The 24,774-nt window shown below is 48.4% G+C and overlaps 1 protein-coding gene across 2 annotated transcripts; it reads right to left on the bottom strand.

The window, feature by feature from the left end:
• Positions 1-424: 424 nt before the first annotated feature.
• Positions 425-24,728, bottom strand: SFXN2 (sideroflexin 2). 2 transcript variants are annotated; one of them, XM_032313937.1, is made up of 13 exons: positions 24,599-24,715; positions 12,224-12,395; positions 10,631-10,815; positions 10,291-10,461; positions 8,540-8,638; positions 7,502-7,577; positions 7,115-7,200; positions 5,754-5,814; positions 5,316-5,382; positions 4,522-4,571; positions 4,137-4,186; positions 2,415-2,462; positions 425-1,673 (listed from the first exon to the last, which is right to left on the bottom strand). In XM_032313937.1, the coding sequence occupies exons 3-13, from the start codon at positions 10,789-10,791 to the stop codon at positions 1,574-1,576; spliced, it is 969 nt and encodes a 322-aa protein (XP_032169828.1). In that variant the 5' UTR covers positions 10,792-10,815; positions 12,224-12,395; positions 24,599-24,715; the 3' UTR covers positions 425-1,573. The 2 variants fall into 2 exon arrangements, with proteins under 2 accessions (XP_032169828.1, XP_032169827.1); XM_032313936.1 differs by lacking the exon at positions 12,224-12,395 and having other exon boundaries at positions 24,599-24,728.
• Between the last annotated feature and the right edge of the window lie 46 nt (positions 24,729-24,774).

Raw genomic sequence — 24,774 nt, 5'->3', positions numbered from 1 at the left:
CTAAAAACCACTGTTCCAAAGTAAGGGAAACTTTTTGTGTAAAGAGCCAGGGAGCAAATATTTTGTTTTGCATGCCATATATATGGGAGTCTCTGTCATATATTCTTGTTTGTTTTGTTTTGTTTTTTTACCCTTTAACAATATAAAGCATTCTTAGTTCCCAGGCACACAAAATAGGTAGCAGGTGGATTTGGACCCTTGAGCCACTGTTCGTCAACTCCTGCTCTGAAACAACACAGTTCCCATTCTGGAGTGTCCAGTAAAAACAGGTGGATTTTTCCTCTGTAGTAAGGGAAATTGACAATGGCCTCCAGGCCTCAGACAGGTTCCCCTTACTGTTACAATAACCCAAAGCCATCCCAAGGACAAAGCAAGACCAGATCCTGCTTTTCGTCCAGGCTTTATTAACTCAGTCTATAGACAGTTCACTGTGCTCTTTCAAGAAATTTATTTGATTCACAGTGATATCATTTGAATAGTCAGTAAATTCTATCAGACAGAACTCAATACAGACATTGATCCCAGGTAAGCCACAGTGGTCTCCCATAACCACCACACTCGAGCCTGAAAAATCACCTAGAGCAGCCCAGATGGGAAGGGCAAGTGGCTACACTTTGCTGTGTGTCCTTTAAGGCTCTTTGGTCCTGGCTGATTAGTTCTCAGAGGTATCCAGATAAAACGCCCCTTTCCTATTCAGTACATACCAGTCTTTGATGTTTAACCCAATGGGCTGAGGAAGGGAGGCAGCTGGGGAAATATACCCATTAAAATGTGTTATTAATACCTACATACATAGTTTTTACACACAGTTAGGATTTATCTTTTAAACAGATGTAAAATCAGACATGATTTTAGCACAGGAGAACAAAGTCAGTATCACAGGGCTTAGAGCACCACAAAACTTTGTTGCCTCGTGCAGTGGCTGTTTTTTTTAGCATAAGAACTCCTGGGTGCTTGGTCAACCCAAGTTTAGCAGCATTCCCGAAGACACTTTCGGACAAGAGGGCACTGGGGAGGAGAATGGGGAAGAAGAAGAGCCCCAAGGTGACAACAGACTTCTTCCCTCCCCCTTTCTCAGTTGGCTAGAACTGCAGGGGCAAAAGTTTCCATAGTGTGAGACAAGATGAGGAGAAAGGGAAGAAGAAACAGGGGTGGGAGCTTCCCTTTGTCCCAGGGGCTCTTCCCCAGTCCTGGCTGGAACTAGAATCACAAAGGTTTCCTAATGGTTTCTCCCCACCCTCCAAATTTTTCCAAATGGTTTGCTTGAGTATCTCCCCCAGGTTCCAGCAACTTCTCCCTCAGGGAATCTCAGCTCCTGGTCTACAGAGGACGGTAGTTGGGGGTGGGGGGTAGCAGAGAGAAGACTTGGTCTTTGCTCCCCTTGTTCACTTTTATCCCCTGGAATCCAATAACCCAGGTGCCTGGGTGAAAACAGGAGTCTCCCCACCCCACCCCCAAATCCACCCTGACCTTTAGGCCCTGTTGGCAGAGCAATGAGGGCACAGGTGTACAAGGCAGCTAAGGAAGGACTGGTGAATATCAGTACAGACTGATCCTTGCTGGGATGGGCCATTTAGAGGCCCTTATTGAAGTAGACGTAAGGCACAAGTTCTCCGTACTTGGCCTTGATGGTGTCTTGGAGTTCTGGTTCCAGATAAGAAACTGACAATTCACTGAGAAGAGAAAAGAAGGGGATTATGACAAGCAGCAAATTACTGTCAGATAAAATCCAACTCAAATGCCACCTCCAAGAAGCACTATCTGATTTTTCCATCAGAATGGGCTTCTGTACAACATAATGTGTTGTTTTTACTTCTACTCGGGCCTGACTTCATTCTCCCTGGTGCTAAGTTTCCATCTTCTCTGTAGGATTGTAAGCCACAGTGCTTGGAACACGGGAGATGTCTGCAGATGACACTGAAACATGAAGACGAAAGCAGGGGAACCTGGCCTGTTCTCAGTGTACATCCAAGCTACACCTAGTCTCCTGGAGCTCGTCCTCTCCCTTCCCCCAGTCTGATGCTTTGTCTCCCTTTTCCACCATCGCTTCGCACACCCCTTCCCTGCCAGGGCATACAAGGGAAGTAGAGTGGTCCAAGTCATCCATCCCCAGGCAAACACAAGCCAGAATAAGTACCTGACCGACTGGGACAGAAAGTCTCTTGTGGCTCCCCCACGTCTCTCCAGGGCGGCCCTTACTCCACAGGGAGGGAGCAACTCATCCCTCCGCCCCTTAGAATTCTGTTCTGGTTTACCATCCCCCAGGGTTAAGAGGCTCAGAGTTTAAGCTGGTAGGCACTTGGCCTTGGACAACTGCTGCCCTTCCTGCCCCTCTTTGTCTCCTGCAGCAGGCAGGTCAGGAAGAGCAGGGAGGGACAGGGCATTCGGTAAAGTGAGGACCAGAGAACTCTTACCATTTCTGTGGGAAGAGCCCACAAGCCACTGGCACCATGAAGATGAGGCTGGAAGGAAGGAGAAACAAATGTGAGGGACATCTCCCCCCAGGCCTGTTCACACCCCGTCTCTGAGTCCCACAAAGAAGCAGGGAGATAGATGCCTTCCCCGCTGCCACCTGGCTCCCCTCCCTGCAACTCTCCTCCTGGTCTCCAGGGCAGGGTACTCATTCCGGCATGGCATGAAATTGGCCCCCTCCACCTCCCATCCCTCACCCCCCAACCACCCATCCTTCAAGCAGGTGAAGGTTACGAAGGCACTGGCAGTGCAAGCAGTGGCCCTGAAGGCCACAAGCACCAAGGAGGAAGGGTATGAAAGCCAAGGGCGAGTGCCCGCAGCCACAAGCCCTAGGTTGGTAGACAACAGAACACGGCAGTTTCTCCAACCGCACTGCAAACACAGCAACTCGAGGGGCTTATTAAAAAGCGACACTGATGCAGGAGGCCTGAGGAAGGGCTGGAGAGGATTTCTAAGGTCCTCGGGTGCTTCAGGGCTGGGGCACTGTCTTACAGCACGTGGGACTCCGACCGACCAGGGTTCGGATCCCAGCTTGGCTACTCACTCACTCGCTCTGCAATCCTGGGCGAGTGAGCCCTGAGCCAGCAGAGGGAGGACATGGGGGCCTACTCTGCAGGGCTGTCGCCAAGCTCAGAGGAAATGACCCGGCGATGGTGCTCAGCCCGGGGGAACCACTCACGCAGTGGAGACTCAGCTGGCAGAAGGTAGCGTGGCGCGGGAGACTGCCGGGGACTTGACCCGAACTCCAGCAATTATGAGCTACAGAGCCTGGGGTTCTTCATTTGTAAAAGGAGATGATGACAGGACCTAGACCTCCAGGGCTGAGGGGCTTAAGTGAAATGATAGACATGGAGCATGAGCACCGTGGGGACACACAGGACACACTCCACACGTGTTGGCGGTTACTGTTGTCATTAATTAGCACCATGGCCTCGTAAAGTGTGCCTGATGCTAGGATGTGGCCAGTCGCTGGCCGGAGCATGCTGCCATGACTTATGGTGTTTTCCTTTTGTGCAAGGTTGGGATGCTTGACAGCCCCAGCTGCCCTCTCTTTTTTTATGTCTGAGCGTATTTATTTATTTACTTAATTTATATTGAGACATCGGGGCCGGACGGCATTGTGGGCAGGCAAGGTGCCTGGCCCACTGATCTGATACATTGATATGCTGCAATGTGACTGTTGGGCCATTGGCTAACGTGTCTGTCACTGTCACAGTTATCATGTCTTTCTTTATTGTTATTTTTAAAAATTCTTTATTTTTAAGTAATCTCTACACCCAATGCAGGGCTCAAACTCACAACCCTGAGATCAAGAGTCACAGGCCCTCCTGACTGAGGCAGCCGGGTGCCCCTAGAATTTTTATGGTGGGGCTGTATTGTGGTTTTCGCCTCTTCTCCGGTCTGAAGATCAGAGGCCACACTGGGACAGGAGGGTACCCAAGCACTCTGCTCTCCACGTGGTTCTGGGCACAGCACCCAGCCAGCCTGATGCCCTCAACAAAGATGGGGCAAGAACTCCCCAGATGGCCCATGGGTGTTCCGAGCTCAGGCACTATGGAAGTGACAGAAAAATGTACATGTCCCCCAACATAGGCAACACAAGAAGACAGGTCTTAGGTGCCCCAGCTATCACAGAACCCAAACCCAGAAAACACGTTACTCACAAGCAGCCAGACAGCAAAACTTGCAATGGGGCGTGCAGGACCTTGACTTTCTGCACAAAATCGAAGGAAAGATGACATGAGACTTAGAGATCTTAACGCGAATCCCATGCCTGCCCTACCCCTGATCAGCCAGTTTGAAACCCACAGGCACAAAACTCCTAGCCATGAAGGAGAGGAGAAGGGGGCTCTTCTTCCTCTCTGCAGACAAGGCCACACAAGTGGCCATGACCTCTAAAGCAGGCAGCTGGCGGGGACTGGAACTGACCCAATTTGAGCGAGATGAAGGCCCGTAGCTAGAGGGAAGGACAAGGATCAGAAGCTCTGAAGTGTAGGTATGGCTGGGGGAGCTCCAGGCAAGGCAGATGCAAAAGAGGACCCCACTCACCTTCATGAAATGTAGCTTTTCCAGCCTTTCCATGATGATTGGCAGCAAGACTGCAAGAGACCAGGGAGAAGTCGGGAGAAGGGCTGTCAGACTCTTCCCAAGACCCCTCTCCAAAATCAGTCCAGTGACCCACCTCCCCTGAAGTTCCAGAACGTACTTTTGGAATGGAAGACTGTGTAGACATGGCCACCCCTAGGCTGGCCCCCAAGAGCCAGCAGAAGGGTGCTTCCCAGACTTTTCTATCTGCACACCTGTAATAGGACACGAGCCACAGGCCCAAAGTGTCCTTCTCAAAATTCAAATCTTTAAAGGCTCATGCAAACAAATCTCATATCCCACTCTGTAACATATCCCTGCTAAGGGCAAAACTACGCAGAGGATTTCTTTACCACTGTCTCCCTGGCACCCTGCACTGTGTCCAGCACACTGAAGGGACTTAAGGTGTTATTGTGGAATGAAAAGAACTTTCTTCGCCAGATCTCTGATTAACTGATGTTCCTAGAACTACAGTGTGGTTCTCTCATGGGTTTCAGCATTCAGCACTACATAGAAGTAAGATGTGTAACGTGCGGATCTGGTACATTTATATATCGTAATAGCACTAGCCCTGTAGCATTAGCTACAATCTCTATCACATCAAGGAATTATCATTTTTGTATTGCAGTGGGAAAAGCCAGTTTGAGAAGCACGGCTGTAGAGGCTGGGGCCCCACCACCCACAAAAGCTAAGTGTGGCTGAGGCCTCCATCACGTGTTCCAGGGTCCCCCCAGGAAGGTAGGGCTTCTCTATCTTACTCATGCCAGGGGCAGCCATGGTGATCCGAGAAACAACCACTTGGGTGATGCCGATGGCTGCAGCTCTCTGAGGGCAGAAAAGAGTAAGTTGTCAGGAATGATATCCAGTAGCCATGGGCTGTACCAGAGGGTGAGGTCAAGGCTCAGGGTCAGGGTCAAGTCTGAGATGATAAAGGGGGAGGGATGGACCCACAAAGGGCTGGGTCCTTACCCAACCCTCTCTCACCTAGCTAGACCTTTACGGCTTCAGGACCAGAAATGATGGAGAAAAGACATGACAAGCCTGTTCTGAACAAGAAATATAAGGAAATCGAGGAGAATGAGAATGGAATCAGGGAGGTCTTGTAACAGAACCTGGGCCTGCTCTGACTACTAAGAACAGGACAGGGTAGAAGACAGAATGCCCTCCTCCCACCCCAAAGGGATGCCTCTGCTCACCCGGGAATGACCGATCTCATTGTGATTCCTGTCCTTCACGCAGATCCCCTGGATGAGTTCCCTAAACACAGACAGGAGTTGCTGGACTTGGGAAAAGAGTGCTGGAGGCCTGCCAGCAATGGGACACAGCAGGGGACCAAGGCCAGCACACTCAAACTCTGGAAAGCCAGCCCCCCGCAGCCTGCAGCCTGGTCCTTTGATCTTCCTTAGGCATTCCAGAGAGTGGTATCTCAGAAGTGATCTAGGGCCGTGGCTAAGAGAGGTAGGCCTGGGCTCAGATGGCCTAGGTCAAATAAGTTTCCGAACTTGAACAAAAGTTTCCTGATCCTTCTGAGGACTCAGTTATCCTCATCCGCAAAATGGGGCTAATCGTGGCACCCACTGCAGAGGGCTGGTGAGGATTAAAGGGGATGACGCCGGCAGAGAGCTTAGTCCAGCACCTGACAGAGTGACTGCTCTACAAACACTAGCTGTACTGACTTATTCTCAGGCCAGCTCCTGAGAGCACTCATCCCCAGACCAGGCAGGTGGCTGGGGCTCCTTCGTTGGTTGGGAAGGAGCCCCTGGATGGGAGGGAAAGAGGAGAGGAACGTGTACAACTGACTATTCTGGGATTGTGCTCTTTCTGCAACAGCTGTTGTGACAGTGCCCATTTGCTGGCAGTTCCAAGAAAACGTGGCTTGTATACATCATGATGGTGATGGCGGCGATGACGATGACCAGAGCATTAACAGCATACACTTAGGCGGCACATGCTACCTCCCAGGCGCTATCAGGGAGAGCCTGAGTATACTACATCATTAGGTCGGACAACAGAGGAATAGCCATGCTTTCTTTCGCCAAAAAACAAGCATTGCAAGACACACGGGTTTCTCCTTTTACCTTTCCTGCTGCAAAGCTTAGAGCCTGGTGCCTGGAAAACATCTATCTACTCTTCTGGCTTCTTTCAAAGCTTCTTGGCTTTGTTCTACCTTTGGACACCTCGCTCTGCTACATTTCATTCTGTAAGCCAGCCCCAGGGCTTTGGAAGTAGGGAGAGTTCACAACTGAAAGCCAGTTGCAGTTGAAAGGACATGATCTTGGATGAGCCCCCACAGGTCTACCCTACTCACCTCACCGCCATCCCACACCATCCAAACAATGACTCCCACAACACTCCTCACAGATTAAACTTAAGTCAGCTGTCACTCCCGCGGCCATCACCCTTGGAGCAGCCTGTCCTTTGGGACCCTTCGGAGGTATAGCCCAGCAGCCCTCCCCACACCCACCTCGGTCCCCCAAAGCCACCCACTGCCTTGGTTTCCTGCCCTTGCCCCGCTACCCTGTGGTTTGTAGGGAAGAAATGGGATCCCCATACTCACTGCTGTCGCATCATTGGGATGTTGACACAGTTAGCAGCAGCCACAGCGGCAAAGGGCACCCAGCGGCCCAGCAGGGGTGGAGCTCTCTGTTGGGGGAAGGGAACAACAGGGCTCACACCAGAAGATGGGAGGGGAGGGGGCTGAAGGACTACAAAATAAATCGGAGCTTGGTACTGCCACATTGATCCAGACGCTTGGTCTAGGAACCCAGATTCCCTCAAAGACCCGAGAAAAACTAACCTGGGGATATTGCCCCCTAGCTGGCTGGGCTCTGGCCATACCGGACTCACCCAGACAAGGACAACAGCGCCAGGCCTGGGGGATGTTTTCCCTAGGACTTTGCTGCCCCCTAGAGGCCACCATGCCCCCAGCAGCCCCAGACAGTACCTTGGTCAACATGTTCATGCTCACAGCGGTGGCCACCGCCGTGGTTGTGGCTGTGATGTAGGAAAGGGCCATCTGCCTAGTAGAGGAGAGACACGCTTGAGAGTGGGGAGCCCTGCTGGCTGAGGGCAAGGCATTGGTGTGACTGAGAAATTCTGGAAATGAGGCTTCTTGCCTGAAACTTGACCTGTCTCATCCTGTGACCTTCCCCATTCTCAACACACATGCACTGTTCCAGTCCCCTCGGCCTCCTTTCGGTACTTTTAACACCCCGAACTCTTTTCTGCTTCAGAACCTTCAACTGCTGCTGCTCCCTCTCTGGGGAATTCTTCTGTAGGCTAAATCCTTATCCTTCAGAAGTCAGCCGAAATATGGGCCCCACAGAAAAGACCCGCAACGAGCCCATCCACACAGATGCCCCTCTGCTGTTTGCCATCTTGTCACCTGTTTGTTTCCTTAAGGGCAGCAGTCACAACCTAAACTTGCTGTGCTTGTTTGCTTAAAAGACCCTAAATTCCACAAGAACAAGGACCCTGGAACCATGCCTGGCACTTAAAACCTACTCAAGAAATAGATGAGGGGGTGTCCAGGTGGCTCAGTGGGTTAAGCATCTGCCTTTGGCTCAGGTCATGATCTCAGGGTCCTGGGACTGGGTCCTGAATCGGGCTCTCTGCTCAGCAGAGAGCCTGCTTCTACTTCTCCCTCTCCCTCTGCTCGCCACTCTGCTCATGTTCTTTCTCTCTCAAATAAATAAATAAATAAAATCTTTAAAAAAAAAATAAAATCTTTAAAAAAAAAAAAAACAACTATTTGAGAATGAATGAAGGAATAAACTTTGAATTGGTCTAGGAAGATACTTTCCTAGTCAGCCTCAGAAAATACTAGCAAACCCTAAAAAGGGGGACCTGGTCACCAGCCCCGTACAAGCTTCACCCAGAGAAGACAGCCCAAGAACCCTTTAGAAGGGCTGTTTTCCTGAAGACAAGAGGACAGCCACCTGCTCCAGACCCACATGGACAGCCTGGGGTTCAAGTCTCCTACCTGAGGGACGTGGGGGAAGCTGCATTCCTGTTGGTATAGTTGACTAAGGCATTGAAGGACTGGTTCACCCACTGCCAGAAGATCACCGCCGGCATCGTCCTACCATAAGGGAGGCCCAGGGAGGCAAAGAAGAATCCAATGGAAGGGAGGGCTTGATGCACACCAGTCAAACCAGACGACCTGCTGTGTCCCAAACTGTTCCCATGCTGTTTCATGCATCAGGGACTTTGCACAGGTTGGTCCCTCTGCCTGGAATGTCTACACACACACCCCCTTCCATCCATGGCTAAATCCTGCTCTGTTGAGAGTCGCTGCTTCTTCGGGAACCTTCCTGACCCTTCCCCTGCCCTTCTGGAACAGTGAGTCATTCTATGCTCCCTGCTCTCACAACCCCATACTCTCCCTCCGACCTACCACTTAGCAAGCTGGACTACAACTGTTTGTTGGTCTGCTGAACAAAACTGAAAGTTCCTTGAGGGGAGGGGCTGAGTCTTAATATTCCCCACACCTGGCCCAAGGCCTGGCTCACTAACAGACAAATGGATGCATGGGGGAGGGGAGCAGAGGAAGGAGAGGAAGAGGGAGGAGTAAAATTTCCAACAGCTGAAGAGAAAGTTTGTTCTCTCCCCGCTGGGCTGAAAGGGTCTTCCTATTTTGGGGGTAGCGGCAGGTGGGGGGGGTCATCTTCCTGTATTTTTTACTAAGATATTACATTATAAAAATACATTAGAGGGGGGCCCGGGTGGCTCAGTTGTTAAGCGTCTGCCTTTGGCTCAGGTCATGATCCTGGAGTCCTTGCGATCGAGCCCCACATCAGGCTCCCTGCTCAGCAGGAAGCCTGCTTCTCCCTCTCCCTCTCCTACTCCCCCTGCCACTGTTCCCTCTCTCACTGTGTCTCTCTCTGTCAAATAGATAAATCTTGAAAAACAACAACAACAAACAAACATTAGAGGCACCTGACCAGCTCAGACAGTTAAGTGTCTGACTCTTGATGAGATCGAGCCCCCAAATCGGGCTCTGCACTGGGTGTGCAGCCTGCTTGGGATTTTCTCTCTGCCTTTCCCTCTGCCCCTCCCCACTACCATGGCCCCCTGACCCACTCATGTACTTTCTCTCTTTCTGCAAAAAATAAATAAAATAAATAGACTTAAAAATAAAAATACAGGGGCGCCTGGGTGGCTCGGTGGGTTAAGGCCTCTGCCTTTGGCTCAGGTCATGATCTCAGGGTCCTGGGATGGAGCCCCACATCAGGCTCTCTGCTCATCTGGGAGCCTGCTTCCTCCTCTCTGCCTGCCTCTCTGCCTACTTGTAATCTCTGTCTGTCAAATGAATAAACAAAATCTTTTAAAAAATAAAAATAAAAGAATAAAAAATAAAAATACATTAAAATTTCATTATTAAATAAGTACTTTCTAAAGAGGGAATTAGGATGGCTTATTCATTGAGAGTTCTGGAGACAACTGCCTTGGCTAACATCCAGGCACCCATCTTTTCCGGCTGTGTGAACTTAGGTTACATAACCTCTCTAGACCCTCAGTTCTTCACTTATAAAGTTGAGATGACAGTAGTACTTCTCTGTAGGGCTGATGAGAAGATTGAACGAGGTAATCCACGGAAAGAATTTAGCACAGTGCCTGGTATTAGGTAAAGGGTCAATAGAAATGTCTATTACTATCATCACCACAGGGGTCCCTGCCTGGCAGACCCAAGTGGCCACACTGCCCACCGCGTTACTCCCAGGCTCTCTCTACCTGTAGAACTGAAGCATGAAGCCCGTGATAATCATGCCGCCGGGGACCTGGAAGGACATCCGGCCAATGACGTTCATCTTCTCCCCGGTGTCAGGGTGGAAGGCTGAGTCATACAGCTTCTTGGCATACAGCAGCTGCTCCACTTGAGTGCCTGGGGGCACAACCCCCATTCTGCCCCCCAAGGACAACAGAGTTACAGCCCAGACTCCTTGCCCCAAGTCACTCTGCCGCCTCCTGCCTGAGAGCTCTGTCCACTCCCCCATATTCAGTTTCCACCTCCTCCCGAGGGGATCCACCTGTGCAGCTCCAGGGCCTCGAGTCCCTTCCGCTCACTGCTCACCTGCTCTTCTCCACCATCACCTTGGCCCAGTCCAACTCCCGCTCTGGTACCAGGACAGTGCGTGGGTCTGTGATATTGAAGAAGTATTTCACCCGTCCCAGGAAAGTGCATTGGTCCCAACGGGGTTCATCGATGTTAAAGCCAGACAGATCAGCCTCCATCTCACTCACACACAAAACTGTGGACTTAAGAACAGAGAGAAAATGAGGATTGCCCTCCAAACCAAAGTCTGCCCCCGAGTCCCTGAGCTCCTCTCTCTCAGTTACAAAAGGCCTGCTTTCACCAGCGACTAGCAACATTTGACCAGGCTCGGGAAGGTCCCAGTGAATGGGCACCAGACTGAACAACCAGAGACCAACATGGATTTCCTGAGGAGCTGTTGGTAGCCAGCCCTGTGCTTGATCATGCTGGGGAAGACCCTGGAAACAGGGACAACATGGTGCCTATCCTTGGGGAGCTGAGTGTAACAGCAGAAGAACCCACCCAGGGAACAGAAGATAATATATGCAGCAACAGTAAGTACAGGAGATGAGAGAAAGCAGAGACGGTGGGGCACCGTAAGGAAAGGGGGCTTCCCAGAAGAGACAGAATGCGAGCTGCAGATAACAGATTTATCTGAAGGACGCAGAAGACATGGATCACATTCAAGGTAGAAACAATTACAGAGAAAGGTGGAAATGAACATGGCACGTTCACTCTCATCATTTCAGCGTGCGCGTGCAGTGCACGTGTACACGGTGCACACAACCCTGTGAGAGATCCCATGCCATGGCTGCGAGCGAGGCACCACGCCTGCCCTCAAGGACTTACAGGATGGAGGGTAAAAGACAAGGAGAGCACACGGACAGCAGTGTGAACAATGATGTGAGCAGACACTGGGGGCAATGGAAAACCAGAGAAGAGGCATCTAAAAGGGAGATGACCAGATCTCCCCGTTTTCCAGGGACTGCTGTCCTAGAGTAATTATTAATAGCGCCCCCTTTCACTATCAAAAGTGTCCCAGACTAGGGGCAACTGGGTGGCTCAGTTAGTTAAGCAACAGCCTTTGGCTCAGCTCATGATCCTGGAGTCCCAGGATCGAGTCCCACGTCGGGCTCCCAGCTCCATGGGGAGTCTGCTTCTCCCTCGGACCTTCACCCCTCTCATGATCTTGCTCACTGTCTCTCTCTCAAGTGGATAAATAAAATCTTTTAAAAAAAATTTTTTTAAGTGTCCTGGACTTGGATGATAAATTATACAGTCCCCTTATCTGAAAGGAATAAGGGGTCCTGAACATGCTTTGTGAACAGAAGAAATAAACAATGTTTTGAAGGATGGGTAGAATCAGATAGATAGAAGAGAGGTGTCCCAGGCAAAAAAAAAAAAAAAAAAAAAAAAAAGAAGCCAGCGGTGACCGCACACAGGATGCGTGGGGACCAGATAATGTGATCACAGCTAATGCTTACTGAGCTGTGACTCTATGCTAGACATTTTGCTTGGGGCTCAACGTACATTTTTCTGACTTCGTCTTCACAGCAATGCTATAAAATAAATACCTTTAATCTAACCCCATTTTATGGATGAGAAAACCAAGGCACAGGTAAGTAACTTTACCAAGTCATATATATTAGCCAGTGACAAAGCCAGGATTTTAATTCCACTTGATTTACTTTAGAATTCTTGTCTCTAACTGGGTTCTGGAATCCATGTCTTGAAAAATTAAGGCAGGCCTGACATGTAAGGGGCTTGGAAACTGTCGCTCCTGTTCTTGCAACAAGAAAAAAAGCTGAAAGAAAACAAAACATCAACAACTCTTCTTAGATGCCTCAGTGAACTGAGGACCCAGGGCAAACCACTGCCCCCAAGCCTGGAGAAATAGGCAAGCACAGAGAACCACGGCTTACTGAGAACAGAAGCCCTCCGCTGGGCAAGTACCACTGGAAAACTTAAACGATAATTGACCAATTGCTGGAAGCTCAGTGTGAACAAGCTTGCAAATTCAAAATTCCAAGGGGATTTAACCTTGAGTGTGGGGGCTCACTTTTGAGTTTACCTTCAAGCGTCTACCAGGCTCTCAAGGTGAAGACCAGAGAAAAACCCCCTTGAACTTCTGACACAGAGATGGGAAAAGTAGTCATTCTGAAGTATACCCAGAGGTGTTCTTCCTAATAAAGCATGTCCTCAAAAGAGCCTGTTTTACCAGAGCCTAGCCATTTTGGGTTTTCCTAGAAACTAACCAACTTGGGAAAAGGTAAATACCCAACTCCAGCCCTTTTTGACCTTCCTATCTCATTTAAAGGGGGTGAGAAGAGCCTAAGGAGCACTCTTGAAGGTCCGGGGGCACAGGCTCACTCCAAGGCCAAGAACTAATCACGGGACTATAGAACACTCTCTCTTCCCTTGCACTTGACCACTGCAGGCGGTACAATGCTCCTATGTAGTAACAGGGAGAACCGAACAACCACAGAAAGAATTGGAAGTTTCAGAATTTATTTAAGAAGTCTCTAGAAACCCAAGGACAACAGGAGAGACAAAAACAAGGACCAAAGAAAATGTTAATCTCTGATACCTACAGCTTCAGCAAACAGTAAATACAACCCAACATCTCACCAGACAAAGGTAAAATGGCACACACATCCGGCTCCTGACAAAAGATTACAAGGCATACTAAATGGCAAAAACATAGTCTGAAGAGCGAGCAAGTGTCAGAACCAGACAGGAATTCAAGTAACTATGATTGATTTGCTAAGGACTCCAGTGGGAAAGTGGACAACAGGAAAGAAGAAATGAATAATGTAAGCAGAGAGATGGAATCTCTAAGAAAGAATCAAAAGGTGGGGCGCTTGGGTGGTTCAGTGGGTTAAAGCCTCTGCCTTTGGCTCAGGTCATGATCCCAGGATCCTGGGATCGAGCCCCGCATCGGGCTCTCTGCTCAGCAGGGAGCCTGCTTCCTCCTCTCTCTCTACCTGTCTCTCTGCCTGCTTGTGATCTCTCTCTGTCAAATAAATAAATAAAATCTTTAAAAAATAAAAAAAAAAAAAGAAAGAATCAAAAGGAAATGCTGGAAATTAAAAAACAAAAAAACAAAAAAAAACAAAGGTTCTGGGGGCACCTGTGTGGCTCTGTCAGTTAAGCATCTGACTTTGGCTCGGGTAACAATCTCAGGGTCCTTGGGATCAAGCTCCACATTGGGCTCTGCACTTGGCGAGGAGTCTGCTTGGGCCTCTCCCTCTGCCCCTCCTCTTGCTCGTGCTCATTCTCTCTCTCTCTTTCAAATAAAAAAAGTCTTTAAAACAATTTCTGTTACAGAAATGAAAAATGACTTTGATGGGCTCATCAGTAGACTGGACATGGCCAAGGAAAAAATTCTATGAGTGGGGCGCCTGGGTGGCCCAGTGGGTTAAGTCTCTGCCTTTGGCTCAGGTCATGATCTCAGGGTCCTGGGATCAAGCCCCTCATCGGGCTCTCTGTTCAGCAGGGAGCCTGCTTCCCTCTCTCTCTGTGCCTGCCTCTCTGCCTACTTGTGAATAAATAAATAAAATATTTAAAAAGAAAAAAAAAATTTTATGAGCTTGAATGTGTGTCAGCAAAAAATTCCCAGACTGAAAAGTAAAGAAAAAACAAAAAAAACAAAAAAAAGAAAAGAAAAACAGAGTAGAAAATCCAAGAACCTTGGGGCAATTCCATAAGGTGTAACATGCACGTAATGGGAATGCCAGAAGGAAAAGAGGGAAGGGAAGAGAAGAAATACTTAAAGCAATAATGACTGAGAATTTTATAAACTAATGACAGACACCAAACCACAAGCCCAGAAGGCTCAGAGAACACCAAGGACAACTACTAAAAAATCTACACCTGGATGCAAACGCAAACTGGTATAGTTACTGTGGAAAACAATATGGAGGTTTCTCAAAAAATTAAAAATAGAATTACCATATGATCCAGTAGTTCCACTACTGTGTATTTACCCAAATAATAAGAAAACACTAATTCAAGAAGAAATATGCACCCCTATGCTTACTGCAGCGTTATTTATAGTAGCCAAAATATGGAAGGAGCACAAGTGTCCATGGATAGGCGAATGGATATGAAGGATGTGGCATATACGTAAAACGAGATCTTGCCGTTTGCAAGAACACAGAACTAGAGAGTATAATGCCAAGTGAACCAAGGCAGAGAAAGACAGGAAAAGACAAATACCAGATGCGTCCACTCATATGTGGTATTTAATAAACAAAACAAACAAACAAAGAAAAAAAGATAACAAACAAAAAACCAGACTCAGGGCACCTGGTGGCTCAGTCGGTTAAGCATCTGCCTTCGGCTCAGGTCATGATCCCACCAGAGTCATGGGAGTCCGGCTCCCTGCTAGGCAGGGGAGCCTTCTTCTCCCTCTCCCTCTGCCCCTCCCCTCACTTGCTTTCTCTCTCTCAAATAAATAAAAAAAACCTTTAAAAAAAAGAAAAAGAAAATCAAGGAAGAAATCTGAGGGAGGGAAAAGAAAACACCTTGCCTAGACAGGAACAAAGATAGGAACTTCATTGGCTTTCTCCTCAGACACCACACAAGCAAGAAGAGCATAGAGTGAAATATTTCAAGCATTGAAAGATAAAAGCGGGACGCCTGGGTGGCTCAGTTGGTTAAGCAGCTGCCTTCGGCTCAGGTCATGATCCCAGCGTCCTGGGATCGAGTCCCGCATCGGGTTCCTTGCTCGGCAGGGAGCCTGCTTCTCCCTCTGCCTCTGCCTTCCACTCTGTCTGCCTGTGCTCGCTCTCGCTCGCTCTCTCTCTCTGATAAATAAATAAAATCTTTAAAAAAAAAAAAAAAGAAAGAAAGAAAGAAAGAAAGATAAAAGCAACACATACTTAGACTTCTACACCAGCTAAAGTATGCCTTACAGTGAAGGAGAAATACAGGCTTTCCCAGACAAAACTGAGGGAATTTATCACCAACAGAACTGACTTGCAAGTTGTTAGAGTTCTTCAGAGATGAGAGGTCATAAAGTCAGACCTACATAAAGTAAGTGTCAGAAGGAATAAATGAAAGTAAAATAAAATATTTTTCTTATTTCAATTGTTACCAGTTGAACAGAGTTTTTGTTCAAAGCAACAGCAGCAACAATGTATTTGATGATTATAGCCTATAGGCAGTGATATGAGAGACAGTAGCGCTCTACCAGCTGCGAGGGAGGACCTGGTAATACTGGTGTAGGTTACCTGCACTACTGGACAGGTGCTTTGGTGTTATTTGAAAGTGGACTTGGATTAGTAAATGGGTACCGCAAGCTCTACGAAACCACTAAAAAATTTCCAGAGGGAGTATAACTGATATGCTAACAGAGGAGAGAAAATGGAGTCATAAAAAAGCTAAAGCTTTTGGGCGCCTGGATGGCTCAGTTGGGGGAGCACGTGACTCTTGATCTTGGGGTCATGAGTTCAAGATCCACGTTGGGTATAGAGATTACTTAAAAAGAAAATCTTTGGGGGTGCCTGGGTGGCTCAGTGGGTTAAAGCCTCCGCCTTTGGCTCGGGTCATGATCTCGGGGTCCTGGGATCAAGCCCCGCATCGCCCCGCATCGGGCTCCCTGCTCGGCGGGGAGCCTGCTTCCCCCTCTCTCTCTGCCTGCCTCTCTGCCTACTTGTGATTGCTGTCTGTCAAATAAAAAAATTAAATCTTTAAAAAAATAAAATAAAATCTTTGGGGTGCCTGGGTGGCTCAGTGGGTTAAGGCCTCTGCCTTCGGCTCAGGTCATGATCCCAGGTCGTGGGATCGAGCCCCACATGAGGCTCTCTGCTCAGCAGAGAGCCTGCTTCTCCCTCTCTCTCTCTCTGCTTGCCTATCTGCCTATTTGTGATCTCTGTCTGTCAAATAAATAAATAAAATCTTTAAAATAAAATTAAATTAAAAATAATAAAATCTTTGAGCGGGCACCTGGGTGGCTTAGTAAATTAAGTGGCCAACTCTTGGTTTCAGCTCAGGTCATGATCTCAGGGTTGTGAGATGGATACCCAGGGGGAACTCCGTATTCAGCAGGAAGTCTGCTTGAGATGCTCTCTCTCCCTCTCCCCCTGCTCCCTCTCCTGCCCCCGCACATGCACACACCCTCTCTCTCCAATAAATAAATCTTAAAAAAAAAAAACAATAAAAAATAAAAATTTAAAAAAAAAAAAATCTGGGGCACCTGGGTGGCTCAGTGGGTTAAAGCCTCTGCCTTCGGCTCAGGGTCCTGGGATCAAGCCCAACATCAGGCTCTCTGCTCAGCGGGGAGCCTGCTTCCTCCTCTCTCTGCCTGCTTCTCTGCCTGTTTGTGATCTCTGTCAAATAAATAAATAAAATCCTTAAAAAAAAAAAAAAAAAAAGCTAGGAGCACTTGGGTGGCTCAGTGGGTTAAGCCTCTGCCTTCAGCTCAGGTCATAATCTCAGGATCCTGGCATCAAGCCCCGCATCAGGCTCTCTGCTCAGCGGGGAGCCTGCTTCCCCCTCTCTCTCTGCCTGCCTCTCCGCCTACTTGTGATCTCTGTCAAATAAATAAATAAAATCTTAAAAACAAAAAAAGCTAAGGCTTTTGAATTTTTCCTTGAGAATTTCAGGAAGCCATTAAAAGATTTTAAGCAGAGTGACAAGATCAGATGTGTTGTTTGAAAGAAAACTCTAGACACCTGGGTGGCTCAGTCAGTCAAGCATCTGCCTTCGGCTTGGGGCACAATCCCAGGGTTTTAGGACTGAGTCCTGAGCCTGGACTCGTTTGGCCAGGAGCTTGCTTCTCCTTCTGCCTGCTGCTCTCCCTGCTTGTGCTCTCTCTCTGTCAAATAAATAAATAAAATCTTTTAAAAAAAAATAGAAAGAAAACTCTAGGCAATGACATGAAAATAAACTCGGTGTGGTAGGACCTCAGAGGATGCAGAGAGATCAGCTGGACAGGAACATCAGTAATCCAGGCAAGAAGAGGTGGAGCTCCTGTGAACCCCAATGCACCAGGAACAGAGAGGAGGGACCAAAAAGACAGAAACTTTTAAAGCAGCAGAATCTTGGCATTTACTAAGTGATCAGTTATAGGAAGATTACTCTGTAAGTCAGCGTTCAAGCACAGACACAGAATCAACAGGATATATACATCCTTTATAGATATTCACATAATATTTAGAAATTTATAAAAATGGATTTAGTACAAGGAATTAGCAAACTGACTTATGTAATTGTGGGAGCTGGCTAAGCAAGCCTGAAGCCATCGGGACAGGGAGTTAGCAAGGGACAATCCTGGGGAGGGAAGGAGAGCCATGCCTGCCCAGCCATGGCTGGAGTCTGTGACCCCAGGGGATGCCTAGCCCTCTTTTAAGGGGATTCCATCTGATTAAGTCAGGCCACCCAGGATAATCTCCCCTTAGATTAACTCAAAGCTAACCAATTAGGACTTTAATTACATTTGCAAAATCCCTTCATCACCGCACCTAAATTTGTGTTTGATCGAATGGCTGGCCCTCCTTGCCCACTCTAACTGGAAGCACACCAGAAGGGGATTAGGAGGATGGGGGAGTTGTTTGGCCTAGCTAAGTTGACACATCGTAAGTATCTAGAGCGATACCCGGGGTTTCTGATTGAGGCCATTATGTACAGAGACAAGTTATATAGAAATATAGGCTTTAAGGAGGAAAACAGGGAGCTGGATTTTCCATGTGTTGAGTTTCAAGTACCATGGCACTTTTTTAAATGCAATAAACTGCCACCTGTCTCAGGTCCTTTACAAACGCCCTTCCCTGTCCGGATACTATTCCTTCCCCCGCTTCACTAATACCTACACATCCCCGCCCCGCCCCAGCCATGTTTCAAGGAATAATTTTCTAATTTAACTCTCAATCTCCTACTACTAGGCCATTTTTTTTCCCCTTGAAAAATATAACCCTGAGGATTTTTCATATATATTATATCACAAGCTCATAGACACAGCTGGAGTAAGATGTAAAGCCATCTCGAGTTATGCCATTACCAAAATCCTAAAGCACTCACAAAACTGAGCAAACAGGGGCGCCTGGGTGGCTCAGTGGGTTAAAGCCTCTGCCTTAGGCTCAGGTCATGATCCCAGGGTCCTGGGATCGAGCCCCACATCGGGCTCTCGGCTCCGCAGAGAGCCTGCTTCCTCCTCTCTCTTCCTGCCTGCCTCTCTTGCCTACTTGTAATCTCTGTCTGTCAAATAAATAAATAAAATCTTTAAAAAAAAAAACAACAAAAAAAAAACTGAGCAAACAAAACCAGTATTTGAGTATGCGAGAAAGGAAACATATTGCTGATGGAAGCCACAGGACTAGTTTAAAAAAAAAAAAAGTTTTATATTAAGTAGTGGTAAAATGAAAGGAGAATTCTACCCAAGACTTCTGCCTCAACAGAGCCCCATGGGCCACTGTACCTGGAAGGGAAGCCACAGCAAAGCTGCCTCAGAATAAGTAGCAGCCTGAAAAGCATCTGTTTTAGCACATAACATCGGGGTTCCACCCTATCCCTCAAAAAGTAGCCTTATGCTCTCCAGAACAATCTAGAGTTATTTGCAAGGAAGCACCCACTCATCTTTCAGATCTTGGCTAACCCTTTCCTCAGGGAATCCTTTGAAGGACCCTTGGCCCCTCTCTCTCCCCAACCACTAGATCAGGTGCTCGGCTTAAGCCCTCTCAGGGTCACAGCCCTCAGAGCTGTGCCAGTCTGTCCTAACACTCTGTGGTTTTATTTTAATGAACACCGACCATCCCCTCTAGGTCATAAGCCCTCGGACCCAGGGAATATGCCCATTTTGCTCCCCACTGCTACTCCAGTGCCTAGCCCAAGAATTCAAGTATACGCTGAGTGAGAGGTCCAATGTCAGCACATGGATATTTAGGCTTAAAGGAAAGTAAAAGGGGCGCCTGGGTGGCTCAGTCATTGAGCGTCTGTCTTAGGCTTGGGTCATGATCCGGGGGTCCTGGGATCGAGCCCCGCATCGGGCTCCCTGCTCAGTGGAGAGCTTCCTTCTCCCTCTCCCACTCCCCTGGCTTGTGTCTCCTTTCTCACTGTCTCTCTCTCTCTGTCAAATATACAAATAAAATCTTCTAAACAAATAAATAAACCAAAGTACAGAGGGGCACCTGGGTGGCTCAGTGGTTAGGCATCTGTCTTCAGCTCAGGTCATGATCTCAAGGTCCTGGGATTGAGCCCCACCATCGGGCTCCCAGCTCAGGGAGGAGTCTGCTTCTCTTTCTGCCCTTCCCCGGGCCTGCACTCTCTCTCTCAAATAAATAAATAAAAATCTTAAAAAAAAAAAAAAAAGAAAGAAAGTGCAGAGATCTGAGTTCGAATTAAAACAAGTCAGCGGCATCAAGGCCATTTCAGAGAAAATTTTCCAGTGAGAATACACAGAATGGGAAAAATAGAGTGCTGAGGGCATAGTCTGAAAACCACGACATTTAAGAGGCCAGCCCCCCAAAAAAGGAAGCCCAAATAGATGAGAAAGAACCACCAGAGAAGGAGGAGGCTTCAGGAGCCAACAAATGCAGTAAAGAGAGAGATGGTCGGTTTTTAGATTTTTTTGTTGTTGTTGAGGTGGGAGAGACTTCAGCAAGTGACATGCTGAGGTTGGGTCATTTCCCAGGAGGAAGGAGCCAGGACAGAAGGGGAGGCCCCCATGGAGTCTTCATGGCACCCTCCCCTGGCCCTGAGGCCGCCACTGAGTGGCGACCTCTGAAGAAGTCAGAAGCCAGACAGTGAGTGTCCACTGTCCACTGCTAGACTTAGGCCTCTCTCACTCCACCACAAAGCCCAAGGGAAAGCTCTGGGCTTTGTCCTCTGGGGACAGGCTGACTAGGCCTCTTACAGGCTGGTTCAAAGACCAAAGCTATTTCGTGCAGTCACAACTGAACCCAAGAATGGGAGAGAGACAAGAATTTACCTTCCCTGACTCTACATGGGGCTAAAATAAAAGGAGTTGTCAGCCTGGCCGGCAGATCACACAGTGCCTTGGATTATAGAGCCCCAAGCTGGGGCTCCAGCCCCTCTGCTGGAGAAAGCCAGCAAAGAGCAAAAGATTTTATTTATTTGAGAGCGAGAGAAAGAATGCTCATGTGCACAGGGCGGGGGTGGAGGTGCATAGGGAGAATCAGACTCCCCGTGGAGCAGGGAGCCCCAAAGCAGGGCTCAATCCTAAAACCCTGGGATGATGACCTGAGCTGAAAGCAGACATTTCACGGACTGAGCCACCCAGGTGTTCCGAACATGCTATGCTTCCTTCTTAACACACACAGCCTGTCCTTGGACATCTCTTTCCACCCTCAACCCAACACTGGAGTGTCCTCTGCCTTTCATAAAGGAAGTATTTTACCATGAAGGGGTAATCATTTGCTAAACTATTCAAGAAACTTTCCCCTCATTACCCAGGTCAGCATATGAGTTGCCCAGTTCCTGTCTTACAAAAAACATAAGGCCAGGGGCACCTGGGTGTCTCAGTTGGTTAAGCATTTGCCTTCAGCTTGGGTCAGGATCCCAGGGTCCTGGGATGGAGCCCTACGTCAGGTCAGGCTCCCTGTTGGCAAGGAGTCTGCTTCTCCCTCTCCCTCTGCCCTGCTCATTCTTTTTCTCTCTCTCTCTTGCATACACACGTGCACACTCTCAGATAAATAAACAAAATCTTAAATATATATATAAGCCCCCCCCCAAAAAAATCTAAATTCTATGTCTAAAACATTTCTCCCAGGTGCCTAGGTGGCTCAGTGGGTTAAGCCTCTGCCTTCAGCTCAAGTCACGATTTCAGGGTCCTGGGATTAAGCCCCACATCAGGCTCTCTGCTGAGCAAGGAGCCTGAGCCCCCCACCCCACCCTAACATGCCTCTCTGCCTACCTGTGATCTCTGTCAAATAAATAAATAAAATCTTAAAAAAAAAAAATTCTCTCCCCCACAATATCTGCTGCCCCCCAGTGGGCACAGTTCCATGACTCCAGGGCAAACTCAAACGCCTGCGTCATATACCCTCATAGCATCTTATCCTCATTTGTAACACACTTGGCTTTGTAATCATCACTTTCTCGTTACGTACAGTTATTTGCCTAAAGCTGGCCTCCCTTGGCAGATCGAAGATTCATGCTCCCAGGCCCTCTAAAGATACTTAGTGCCTGCCTGAAATGCATTCCATCTTATTCTTGGGCTCCTTGGGCATCAAGGAAGTCACTCTATCAAGTCATTCATAATCTATCTTGGTTACAGAAGAGGAGGCTTTGGGTCACAAAGCTGCACCTCCTATATTGAGACCTATCTGGTCTCCAGGTTTTCTCTGGAACAGTTAGTCTCCCTCTTCCCACATCAGCCACATCTAGTATTCCCTAAAGAGGTCACTACCATGTCCAGGGTGGCCTCAGTTCTGAAGGAATATGGTTCGACTACTGGGAACAAGGGGGAAGCTGGAAATCAAACAGGTGACTGACCGAAAATTCCCTTTGCTTATAGGATAGGAGGATATCACAGCTCAAAGATGTGAGGATCTTGGGGCGCCTGGGTGGCTCAGTGGGTTAAGCCTCTGCCTTCGGCCCAGGTCATGATCCCAGGGTACTGGGATCGAGCCCTGCATGCCGCTCTCTGCTCAGCAGGGAGCCTGCTTCCCCCTCTCTCTCTGCCTACTTGTGAGCTCTATCTGTCAAATAAATAAATAAAATCTTAAAAAAAAAAAAAAAGATGTGAGGATCCAAGATTATCAATTTACCGAAGAAGAAACTGATGTTTAGAAAGATTCCCATCAACTGAGTCAGCTTGCTGAACATTACACACAACTCTGAGCTTACCACAGCTCCAGTCCTGTCCATCCGTCCAACAATCTGACAATAGCTAGGGCCTACTCTCCCAAGGTCACAAGGCTTGGGGTCACTTAGATGGGTCCTCCATCCACAACAGGCCAAAAGAAAGAAAGAGAGAGACAGAGAGAGGAAGGAAGGAAGGAAGGAAGGAAAGGAGGGAGGGAGGGAGAAAAGAGAAAAAAGAAAAAAAAAAAAAAAAACAACCTATTACCTCTCCTGAAGTCATCTTTCTCAGACAGAGCTGAGTTTTAGGGCACCTGACTGGCTCAGTTGGTAGAGAATGCAACTCTTGATGTTGGGGTTTGAATTCAAGCCCTATGCTGGGAAAAGTTTATTTTTAAAAAAGAGAGAGAGAGAGTTGATCTTCTCTGACAAACAGTATCAGAGCTCAGAGAACAGGCTTCCAAACTCCTTCTGGGCATCCTCTTGCAAGAAGGGAAAGTACTTAGTATTTCCCTGTTTGGATCCCCAGGTAGGAAGAAAAACAAAACATCATCGTTGGTACTTGCGATTAGAGGAAGATCAAGGCAGCCAGATTCAAGAAGACCAAACACAAAGACCACTTGAGATAGGCAAGGGTTGGTGCCAAAGCCACCTAGAAAAAGCTGGACAATGAAACTAGTAATTACACAGGCAGGCCCAGGTACACTCCTGTGACTCCAAGGCAACCATGATGTTAGACACCAGACAACTCAGAAAGAGAAGCCTGCCCTGCCTTTTTCACAAAAGAACAAACAGGCTAGAGACAAGGAGATTGTAGTAGTGCATGCTCCGAATTAGCCACTCATCTTGCATCTACTTACTCAAAGTTCTGTACTGAGTTTTCTCTCCAAGGTTCTGAAGAAGGTATGCCGTGAGCAGATTTTAAAAACACACTTTAGGGGCGCCTGGGTGGCTCAGTGTTAATGCCTCTGCCTTCGGCTCAGGTCATGATCCCAGGGTCCTGGGATCGAGCCCCACATCGGGCTCTCTGCTCCGCAGGAAGCCTGCTTCCTCTTCTCTCTCTCTCTGCCTGCCTCTCTGCCTACTTGTGATCTCTGTCTGTCAAATAAATAAATAAAATCTTAAAAAACAAAAAACACACTTTAGCTGAATGCATAAATAGTTAAGGACCATTCAGGGAAAATCCGCCTTCGTTCCAGTGATGTTAAGTGGACTGGAAAGCCTGCTGGTAAGAAGAGGGGCAAAGCCCCAAAACCTAGACGAAGCAGTAAGAGCTAAATCCTATGTAGCACTTTCCATATGCCCGGCAATATTTTATGTACTTGACATACAATAATTCCCCTATCTGCACAAGAACCCAGTGAAGGAGGTAAGAGGCGCACACATGACTGCAAACAGGTTTATCACCAGTGCCAACACTCTACCAACTCTTAAAAAGTTGAGCTTACAACACAAATATAAGCCGTTCCTGTTCCACCAACCTAGACAACACATGAGTGTTAAAATCACTTCCTCCAGGGGCTGAACCAGGTTCAAGTCCCGACTCTATATTGCTTAGAACAACCAATTTCTAGGGCTGTGAGAATGAAAGGAAATCTTGTGTGAAAAGCATTCCACTAAAAAGTATGTAATTTCCATGAGGGCAGATTTTGTCCCTTGCTGTGTCTCCTTAGTCTAGAACAGGACCTGGCACATTATGGGATTAACTCCTCTACCCGCTCTCTGCGTGGGGGAGGGCTGGGAGGTAGCGTCTCTCAACCCACCCAGAGTCCCTTTCGCTCTCGCTTGCCTGTAAAAGCGGGCCGGTTTTTTGCCTCCTCCGGGGCTGCAGACAGCGCACCATCTGGTCCAACGCTGCTTAGCAAAACCTGGACATTCCAAAACGCCTTTCAACCCTGCTGTCTGCTCACCTCAGTGTTCAGAGCCAGTCCCCAGGCTGCTTCTTGCCCTCCACAGGCAGCCTCCCCCCTGCGGGACTCCTCCATCCTAACACAGAGATGTGGAGATAGATGCACAGCCCATAACGCCCCCAACACCTCCGCTGGGCCTTATGGCGCCGGGACCATATGATAGCGGTCACTGAGCAGCCCCAGGCCACCATTCGCGCCACGTGGATACAGCAGGTGGAAGCCCAGACCCCGCAGCAGCCCTGCCTGGGCAGTCAGGACAGAAATCCAAGCTCCTCCGCGGGATGTGCGGTCTACAGGAAGGTGTGGCAGGCGGCCTCCTCCCAAGACCCCTTACCTGGTCCCAGAAGAATGCACTGAGACAACTGCCAAAAGAAGTACACTGCGTCGGAAGCCAAGTCTGTACTAACCAGCGGCCTCGGCCCGGGAACCGCCCCTCGCCCCGCCCCCGCCCTGCTCCTTCCCAACCAATCACAGGCTGGGCGGCGCCCACCAGCCACGTGGGCGAGCTTT

The sequence above is a fragment of the Mustela erminea genome, chromosome 14 (assembly GCF_009829155.1).
Source record: "Mustela erminea isolate mMusErm1 chromosome 14, mMusErm1.Pri, whole genome shotgun sequence".
Taxonomy (NCBI): Eukaryota; Metazoa; Chordata; class Mammalia; order Carnivora; family Mustelidae; genus Mustela; species Mustela erminea.
The sequence above is the reverse complement of the archived record's forward strand: the minus strand, read 5'-3'. Positions and strand labels throughout refer to the sequence as shown.

Excerpts from the sequence above, each read along its gene's own strand:
- SFXN2 (XM_032313936.1), bottom strand. The coding sequence starts at position 10,791 with ATGGAGGCTGATCTGTCTGGCTTTAACATCGATGAACCCCGTTGGGAC. Across the intron at positions 5,815-7,114 it reads ATCCCAATGATGCGACAGCA|GGAACTCATCCAGGGGATCT; the intron begins GTGAGTATGGGG and ends GTCTGTGTTTAG. Across the intron at positions 1,674-2,414 it reads GGGCTCTTCCCACAGAAATG|TGAATTGTCAGTTTCTTATC; the intron begins GTAAGAGTTCTC and ends TTCTCTTCTCAG.